The 10,057-nt window shown below is 37.2% G+C and overlaps 2 protein-coding genes across 2 annotated transcripts; both read left to right on the top strand.

Moving 5' to 3' along the window:
- The first annotated feature begins 397 nt into the window (after nt 1-397).
- On the top strand, nt 398-2,207 carry MEF19 (mitochondrial editing factor 19). Its single transcript, XM_077353726.1, has one exon. It carries the CDS (start codon nt 510-512, stop codon nt 2,205-2,207), a length of 1,698 nt encoding a protein of 565 aa, XP_077209841.1. The 5' UTR covers nt 398-509.
- Nucleotides 2,208-2,326: 119 nt separating this feature from the next.
- On the top strand, nt 2,327-3,686 carry LOC143845405 (zinc finger protein STOP1 homolog). Its single transcript, XM_077353727.1, is given in 3 exon segments — nt 2,327-2,771; nt 2,774-2,864; nt 2,866-3,686. Coding segments are annotated over 3 exon segments (915 nt in total). The 3' UTR covers nt 3,245-3,686.
- The last annotated feature ends 6,371 nt before the right edge of the window (nt 3,687-10,057 follow it).

Below are 10,057 nucleotides of genomic sequence, written 5' to 3'. Positions count from 1 at the left end.
TGGGTGCATTTGGCATCTTATTCCAGTTCCACCCAACTTTGGGGTTTGGTTAAAAAAATGAATGAAATCAGGTGCTAAAAATGACATGGGTAATCAAGATCAAAGGAAAAAAAATGCTAGAATCTGTTTCAAGCCCTAAGAGATGGTAATCAAAATTTGCCCCAGTTGGAATGAAATTTTTATTAGAAATTTTTGCATTAATTTTTTTTTTTAAAATTTAAAATTTCCATTCCTTTTATAGGAGAATCAATCGGAATACAAATTGGAATAGGATGCCGATTCCAATTTCTGATTCTGGCAATCCAAACACAGCATTTGGAAGTCTTTACTGTCTTATCATGTAACTATCTTTTCTTGACATTGTATACAGACCCTTGGAGTATAGTCTATTTTCAGAGTTGTTCCTCTTCGAAGAGCAATGCTCCGTGCATACACTGAAGTTCAGTGTGTGAACCTATGCGATTCTCATTACCGATGGTCTTCTACCCCTGTAGAAACAACAAAAAATCATGAAAAACAACCACACCATCCTCTGTTTACTCGAAAAATGCAAAACCATGAGAGAGCTGAAACAACTACATGGGCAAATGATCACCACGGCTCAAGTGAAAGACATGATCTCCATAAGCAAACTCGTAGATTTCTGCACAAGTCCTGAAATGGGTAACCTCGATTATGCCCAATCTATTTTCCTTCATATAGACAATCCAAGCATCTACATATGGAACTCAATGATTAGAGGATTCTCTAACGGCTATGACCCAAAGATAGCTCTCTCCATGTACAGAGAAATGCAACAATTGGGTTACTCTCCTGACAATTTCACATTCCCCTTTGTTCTTCGAGCTTGTACCAAGATTTATGACTCTAATTACGGCAAGTGCATTCATGATCGAATCGTTAAAACGGGGTTCAAATCAGATATATATGTCTCTAGTACTTTGATACATATGTATGTGTCTTGTGCTGATTTGGAATATGGGAAACAAGTGTTTGACGTAATGCCTAAAAGAAATGTGGTCACTTGGTCTACCTTGATTGCTGGTTATGTTAACAATAATCGCGCTAGTGAGGCGATAAAATTGTTTAAGGAAATGGATCTCGAGCCGAACGACATCACGATGGTGAATGTTCTAGTCGCGTGTGCGCAGACTAGGGATCTCGAAACTGGAAAATGGGTCCATAGTAGGCTTCATCAATTTGGGATTGTTCCTACCAAAGTGAATTCAAATTCAAAATCGAATGTTATTCTTGACACTGCTATTTTAGACATGTATGCTAGGTGTGGAAGCTTAAAGCTTGCGCGGGAATTCTTTAACGACATGCCACAAAGGAATGTGGTGTCTTGGAATACACTGATAAGTGCCTATAACCAATATGGCCGAGTGAACGAAGCACTGAGTCTCTTTGTTGATATGTGTATTGCAGGTGTGGAGCTCGACGAAGTTACCTTGTTGAGTTTATTGGGTGTATGTGCCCAGTTGGGATCTCTGGCTATGGGTCAAAGAATTCATGGCTATGTAGAAAAGACTAACATTCAGAAGGATATTGCTATTAGCACTTCTCTTCTAGACATGTATGCCAAGGTTGGGGATACACAAAGTGCATTGCAAATTTTTAGTAGCTTACAAAGGAAAGATGTGACTGCTTGGACTAGTATGATAATAGGATTGGCCATGAATGGGAGGGGGAAGGAAGCACTATATCTGTTTAGTGAAATGCAAAGGGAAGGTGTCATTCCTGATCATATCACATATATTGGAGTTCTATTTGCTTGTAGTCATACAGGGTTGATTGATGAAGCCCATGAGCATTTCAACTCCATGAAAAGTGTGCATGGAATCACGCCCACCATAGAACACTATGGATGCATGGTTGATCTTCTAAGTCGAGCCGGGGACCTCGTAGAGGCTGAGAGATTAGTAGAATCGATGCCTATTCAACCAAGTAGCACAATCTGGGGTGCGCTTTTAAATGGCTGTGAGATCCATCGCAACGTCGGCATAGCAGAACGAGTGGGGAATAGAATTATAGAGTTAAATCCTCAAGGAAGTGGAATTTATGTGCTTCTTTCCAACATATATGCAAGGGTAGGAAGATGGCAAGGGGTCAAGATCGCCAGAGAGTTAATGAGATATAAAGGGATAGAGAAAACTTGTGGGTTTAGTTCTATTGAAGAAAAGGTGTTTAGTTCTTCAACTTTTTAATAAGGACTAAAAGGAAAACCAAAGTTATGTAATCAAACAGATTGCTTTTGTCCATTTCTTTAGTGTGGCTATTTTGGCCTTTACAGTAGTTTCTGTCTCTCACCGTATCAAAACCATCTATGTTGAAGAATAACACATTGTTTAACATAAGGTATAGTGAACTAGTTGCGAAGCAGCATCTTGTATCGGCCGATCTCATTTCGATCATAATTCAGTTGATGTCAACCGCGGGTACTCTTCTTCCACCTGCGAAGAACACACCCTCGGCAACACATCCTTTTGTTTGGCAATCGGGTAGCATATTTGGAGGTCAGACTAGCCTAGTCAAGAACATCAGTTTTCATCAAAACATGAGTATGGTCATGGGTTATGATGATCATATCAAAGCTATGAGTAATTGTGGGGATGAGCAGAAAAATATTGATCAATGTGAACAGTCTAGTTCCATCGTTGAAGGGTCCGAATCTCTTGTCATGGGAGAAGAATATGATACGAAGGACTATGAAGATACAGCAGAAGGGGAAAACCTCCCACCTGGTTCATACGAGGTTTTACAACTTGAGAGGTAATTTTAGCACCACATACCCACCTTTGTTCAATATGTGGAAAGGGATTTAAGATAGATGCAAATTTACGAATGCATATGCGAGGGCATGGAATACAAGACCCCAGCTGCCCTTGCAAAGTCTAGTAAGGAAGCAAATGTTGAGTCTGTGCTTAGAAAAAGATATTCATGTCCTTATGTGGATGGCAAGCGAAACAAGGACCACAAGAAATTTCAACCTTTTAAGACCATCCTTTGTGTCAAAAACCATTACAAGAGAAGCCACTGCGATAAAAGCTATACCTGTAGTCGGTGCAATTGTAAGAAGTTCTCTGTTATCTCTGACTGGAAAACTCATGAAAAACATTGTGGTCGTGATAAGTGGCTGTGTTCCTGTGGCACAACCTTCTCAAGAAAGGACAAGTTATTCGTGCATGTCGCTCTGTTCCAAGGTCACACTCTTGTTCTTCCCATGGACGATATTAGAGGCTAAGGAGCATCAGATCAAGGACAGAACAATGAAGCAACAACTAGTTTAAGATGTAAGGGATTCGATTTCGGCTTTAGTACTTCTAGTGGAACACATGTTTTGAACGTGAAAGGCGATGATGATAATTCTTATTTCTCACCATTGGACTTCGATAGCTCTCCCTTTGCTAAAATTCGTGAGTTCCTCCACCAGCATTTGAAGTTTTCTGAAAGTTCATTTTCTTTCCTTCCCTCTAGGTCTTGTAATCTCATTCAGAAAACCGGGGAGTAATCGAGTTCCAGTGTATGGTGATTTCTATGTTATTCTGAATGGTTAATCATGTTTGACTAAAAAAAGGTATAAACCAGAAACTAAGAGCAAAATTTCAGGAAAGCTCACAAAAAAGTATTTTGCCATTGTCATCCTCACATTGTCATTCTAATGATCTTCTGAGTGAAATATACAGTCCAGACTCCAGATTGTTCTATATCCTTCCCTAAATATAAGTTTCTGTTTATTAAACTAAGAAGTCTCGGATTTGAAGGCATGATAGACTAAATGGGTTGCCTCTGTATTTCTGTCTACATGTTTCTGAAACTTCTAACAGAAACATTTTAGTTTGGCCATTCAGGCAACATACTCCAAGCAAAGACTGATACTGAAAACAGAGCATGGAAAATTACTAATATTAATCCTGGGTGAAACAAAATGAGTGGTGCCATTATCAAAATATGGTAGTGCGGATATTGGTGCCTTAGTTTAATATCTATCTTTGCTAATGGTTTCTAAAGTGGCCTTGGTGTCTGATTATTTAATGTAGTCAAGAAAAATATAAAATTGCCTCATTTTTTTTTTTCTTTTACAGTGGAGAGTAGATTTAGTAATTTTTTTAAAACTATAGTTAGAATTATTAGTGTATTTTTACCTGTGCACAAACCCAACCAATGCTTGTCTGCAGTAATTTCACCTATGTAATTCTTCTTTTATTTTGCAATCTGTATCTCTTTCTTTGTTTCCATATTTCATCATTTAAACTATCTTACCAAAACTAAATTGTGCATTCATACATGTAGCATATCAAAATCTGTTCTAAACTTCAAATTTAAATATTAATTAGTAGAAATTAATCACCTTGGCACCCAAATTCAGATTATGCCCATTGAACCTTTGTTTAGTTTGGAAGCTGGGATTGAACCTCCAACTGTTATGTGCCAAAGAGTTTTATTTCGTGCTAACTATTACTGCAGATTTTTCCTTTTAGGTAGGTGCTAGTCTTGTGAATAGAATAATTAGTTAGAGTCTATTAAGTTAGGAGTTGTCAAGAGCATTAGTTATGAGTTATCAAGTGTCCATTAAGTTGAGATTTTCCTATTCCTTCTCCTACTTTTATGCAAGTGTACGTGAGATCCAAGTGTGGCCTTAATGTATAAAGAGAGAAGGAAATATCAATAAATGCATGCAGAATTTATCCCAGAAATTGTGTTTTGTACACAGTGGACAGCGCCTTCCCTCGAAGTGGGTCAAGTGGGTGATATTCCCTCTAAGAAGATCAATCACGTTATGAACCGATTCGGGTTCGTAACACCAACCTCCTGGTTGAAGAACAAGCCTTGACCATTTAGCTGGAGGCTCAATCCCTTTTGTCCACTTAACCTACTTAAACTAGACTTGTTTACCAACTCGAGATTACGACAACATTCAACAACTTCTAAGTCTTAATGTCTAATCGCCAACATTTGGTACTCGTGAGTTTATTTAGCTTGATCATTTTATTCTAAATTCAATATTTCATTTTACCACAAGAATTAATTTTTTCATGTTTTCAAGTCACTGCAAGAGTAGTTTTTCTTTCTCTTTGTTGCTCATTAGTGCGAGTGGAAGAATTAAAAAAAACCAAAATCTCAACCCCAAGTACTGTTTTGCAAAAACAGTAAAAATAAAAATAAAACTCCAAGAAGACTGTAAATATTAGGTTTTTAATGCCTCCTATTTTTTTGCTGAAATTTCGGCGAAGTGCTGTCTGCATCAATCTCCCCGGGTTGAAAAAAAATCCGTTCTCGGATTTGATTCTTAGAAAAGTGCATGGTCTTGCTAATTTTTGTCGGCATCATGTTCCCAAGATTCACAAAAACTCACCCTCGGGTTTTGAAGTGTCGAAGAATGCTTAACATCAGAAACTCTAGAGCATCAAATTCTTCTACATTACCTTGAACCGGCTTGAAATCATAAACATCCAGTGTAGTCTTCAATGTATGATCAAATAAAAATGGATCCACAAAAATTGATGAAGAAATAAAATTAATATTTCACCATTTATCCTCCAGTTCGATCTCTATGCCGTCGGATCTAAATTCTTTTGCTTTTTTATTCGTGGTTCCATAGCACACAGTAGTCATATCTTGTGGCACCACATCCTCTCAACCCCTACTATCAATGATAAGACTATTCGTAGTACATCGAGTAAACACTGCCTCGCCTTGATCATTCCAAGTAATCACGTCACCTTCATCATCATTGTAGTCGTCAAAACACGATTCATCTAGAATCTTCGTTTCGACCAACTCTTCAAAATCTACCACCAAATTTAAATATGGCTGTTCAACTAGAACCTTCGATTCAACTGACCCGTCAAATTCTTCGACCAAATTTACGTAACTTTGGTTTGGACCCATCCGATCCTGTATTTCCCCTTCACCCGGCTCACCCTGCGGAGCACGATGATAAAAGGGGTTAGTATCTTCCGAGGTGAGACTGTTTTGTAGCCTCCCCGCGTTTTGAAATGTGCTACGCGTTTCGTAAGTTAATGACTTTGATTCCTTAATTCTTCAACTTCATCAATTTGATAATTTTGATGATGCCCACGAGCCATGGTAGTCGCGAGCCATGGTAGTCGCTTCTTTGCAACAAATGCGACGAGTCAATCTCAGCTCTGATACCAAATTAGTGCGAGCGGAAGAATAAAAAAATCCAAGATCTCAACCTCAAGTACTGTTTTGCAAAAACAGTAAAAATAAAAATAAACTCCAAGAAGACTCTCGTGTCTCTTTGCACAAAACGTGTAAATATTATTCAATCTCCAAAAAAATCCCCCCATTCTTCAATCCTCCATTTCTTTATAATTGCATAAGAGTAAAAATTTCTAAAAGGACTTCTAATTCAAGCAACTACTAAAACCACCAATCAAATGGAAACTAAAGAAATCATAGACGACTAAATATTAGGTAAAGATAAGGATTATATTAGGAAACAAAATCCTTCAAATAAGTGGCGCTTTTAACGCCTCTTATGTTTTGCTGAAATTTTGGCAAACTGCTATCTGCATCACTCATCTTACAAGTGACACCTTAGGCAACCAACATTAGGCACTAGCTATCATCAACTAAAATTTGGGAAGAGGAATCAGTCACCTTCATTTGTCGATAATCATCTCCAGCTTCGACAGTATGCATTAATTAGAAGATTTTGTTTGTTCTTCTTAATCAGGAAATTCTATTGTAATCAACCGTATGCGGATTTTCAATCCATATACATTGAGGAAAAATGTTGATCCGATCTGATAAGATCTAACCATTGGATCATTAAGGGGTTTGAGAGGGTAGATTAGGATTGTCTCTTCTCAACTAAGCTTAGGACAAGGCCTGCTCGATATTGAGCCCTTGTTGGGTATATAGGATAACCCTAATTATGTTCTAATATAAGCCCAATAAGATAATGGACCGGTGTAGTGGGCCTACATGGGCTAGAGTCCATTAATTAGTCAATAACCCTAGTGTATCTCTATATATAGGGGCTGGAGGCAACATACTAGGTATTCCAAACTAGATACCTAGGGTGTAATGCTTCAAGCACTCTTTGCTTGACATAACAATCTTGAAGCATTAGTCAAAACCCTAATTTTGGAACGTCTCCATCATCATCCCTCAGAAACGATTTGGACGTGGGTTTATTCCATCGGGGCTCTCTTGTTTGGGTAATTTTTTCCGTCGGGGCTCTCTTAAACGTTCTAAAAGGAACGACTATTTGCCTTTGGCAATTAGAATATACCGACGCCCTTTAACTCCAATCGGATTACACATCTGGGATATACACCAAACCGACGTGTATCATCTTGAAGCAGAGTGGATAAGAGATCTGATCATGGACATTCCACTGACCCGTTTAAAGATTAACTCTTTAAGTTTGTTCTGTGATAATCAAGCTACAATTACGATTGTAAAGAACTCACTCTTTAATGGTAAAAGGAGACATGTCAAGCTGAAACATGCCAAGCTGAATTATCTCATAGAACAAGGTATAATCACTTTATTCGATGTGCAGACAAAGGATAATATGGCCGATGGTCTCACAAATGGACTGAACAAAGACCGAATATTCAAAACTGTGGGGGAGATGGGGTTAAAGACTGTTTAGACAGGTATTTATCTACGTCATGTTATTTTGAATTTTCGAATCTCCCTCTCATGGCTAAGATAAGCACTTAATATATTTCATTGATGTTTACAGTTGTTTTGTGTCATTCCACATTTGATGACATGTCCTTTTTTGGAAAAGTTGTTTCATTCCAAACTTGATGATACAACTAAACTCGAATTTGGATAAGACGACTGTAACATTCCAAATGAAACATGGAATGGTTCTTTTTAAAAGAAACTGTTTAGTTCTTGTTCTTGTATTGAAACTTGACAATGATGCTTATTGATATTTGTTTTTCAGCCATTATGAAATTGTACAAGTTCTTCTGATAGAACTAGATATGTTAGTATTTTATACAAATGATTGGATTCAATTTCATGAAATTCATATTTGGTAAGTTACAGGAATTGATGAAAATGGAAGAGCTTGCCTCGATCTGGATTTTGATGAGGATGACTTACTTGATGAGTGAATCCTTATAGAGATGTGAGGGACTATTATTTTCTTTTTAGTTGAATAAATAGTTCACTTACATGTGAAACCTCTTTATTTGAGTTTAGATTATTTCTAAAACTCTTGGTTATTCTTAAAAGTATTCTTGTTTTCAGTTGGATTACGGATCTTTTTTGATATGGTGATATGGATGATTCAATATTTTGTTTGGACATTACATTATCTATCTGTTGGATTGTGCTATATGTAGAACATAGGAGGAGATTGTTGGTTATATAGTATAACCCTAATTATGTTCTAATATAAGCCCAATAAGATAATGGACCAGTGTAGTGGGCCTACATGGGCTAGAGTCCATTAACTAGTCAATAACCCTAGTGTATCTCTATATATGGGGACTGGAGGCAACAAACTAGGTATTCCAAACTAGATACCTAGGGTGTAATGCTTCAAGTACTCTTTGCTTGACATAACACCCCTTACTTTGAACTTCTACTTTAGGGTGTTTCTTTTTTAATGGTAGGTTTTTTTCTTCTTCAGCTATTTTAAGCTCCCCTGGCAATGAAAAAAATCTTATTTAAAATATAATGACGGGATCCATCAATAAAACAAAGGGTGTCCAAATATCAATTTCCTAATTAAGGTGTTATTTGTAAAGCCACATTAATTATCATTTGCAAGGCATGCTTTCTATTTTAAGACATAAGACAGCTACGTTTCCTTATTGGCTTGACGAACCAAACCGAAAATTCAGTGATCGTACGATCCTAATGGTATAAACGGTGTGACTTTTATCCGCTGAATGACCAGTAACGAACTGAAAATTCAGCGATTGTACGATCCTAACGGTATAAATGGTGTGACTTTTATCCATTGAATGTGGACATTTGCTTGCCTTTTCCCTTATTTAGCATAATCTAGGCATCAGACCCATCGATCGACCTATTACGATTGATGTAGCTCCGGCTGCTTTGGAAATGGTTAGAACTTTGGCGCAAGAAGGGGTTGATAAGAGATGGCAACATTAAGCTGGAGGCTTGACCAATTAAGAGATGACAACATTAAGCTGAAGTGGGTCAAGTGGGTGATATTCCCTCAAAGAAGATCAATCAAGTTATGAAACGATTTGGGTTCATAATACCAACCTCCAGGTTGAAGAACAAGCATTGATCATTTAGCTGGAGGCTCATCCCTTTTGTCCACTTAACCTACTTTAACTAGACTTGTTTACCAACTCGAGATTACAACAACTTTTTACAACTTCTAATTCTCAATGTCTAATCACCAACATTTACTACTCTTGGATTTATTTAGCATGATCATTTTATTCTAAATTCAATATTTCATTTCACCACAAGAATTTCTTTTCTCAATGTTTTCAAGTCACTGCAAAAGTTTTTCTTTCTCTTTGTTGCTCATCTTACAAGTGACACCTTAGGCAACGACCATTAGGCACTAGCTATCATCAACTAATATTCGGCAAGAGGCATCAGTCACCTTCATTTGTGGATAATCATCACCAGCTTTGACATTATGCATTTTATTTATTCTTCTTAATCAGGAAATTCTATTGTAATCAAACGTATGCGGATTTCCAATACATATACATTGAGGACACATGTTGAAATGTGTCCGATCTGATAAGATCTAACCATTGGATCGTTAAGGGGTTAGATAGGGTAGATTAGGATCGTCTCTTCTCAACTGAGCTTAGGACAAAGCCTGCTCAATATTGAGCCCCGTACTTTAGACTTCTACTTTAGGGTGTTTCTTTTTTAATGCTAGGTCTTTTTCTTCTTCAGCTATTTTAAGCTCCCCTGGCAATGAGAAAAATCTTATTTAAAATATAATGAAGGGATCCATCAATAAAACAAAGCGTGTCCAAATATCAATTTCCTTATTAAGGTGTCATTTGTAAAGCCACATTATTCATCATTTGCAAGGCATGCTTTCTATTTTAAGACATAAGAC

The sequence above is a fragment of the Tasmannia lanceolata genome, unplaced genomic scaffold, assembly GCF_043159265.1.
Source record: "Tasmannia lanceolata isolate RefF3 unplaced genomic scaffold, GAP_Taslan_0.1 ptg000015l, whole genome shotgun sequence".
Classification (NCBI taxonomy): Eukaryota; Viridiplantae; Streptophyta; class Magnoliopsida; order Canellales; family Winteraceae; genus Tasmannia; species Tasmannia lanceolata.
This window is presented reverse-complemented; position numbering and strand designations above follow the sequence as displayed.

Bases quoted from the DNA above. Each gene is read 5' to 3' on its own strand.
- MEF19 (XM_077353726.1), top strand. From the start codon at position 510: ATGAAAAACAACCACACCATCCTCTGTTTACTCGAAAAATGCAAAACC.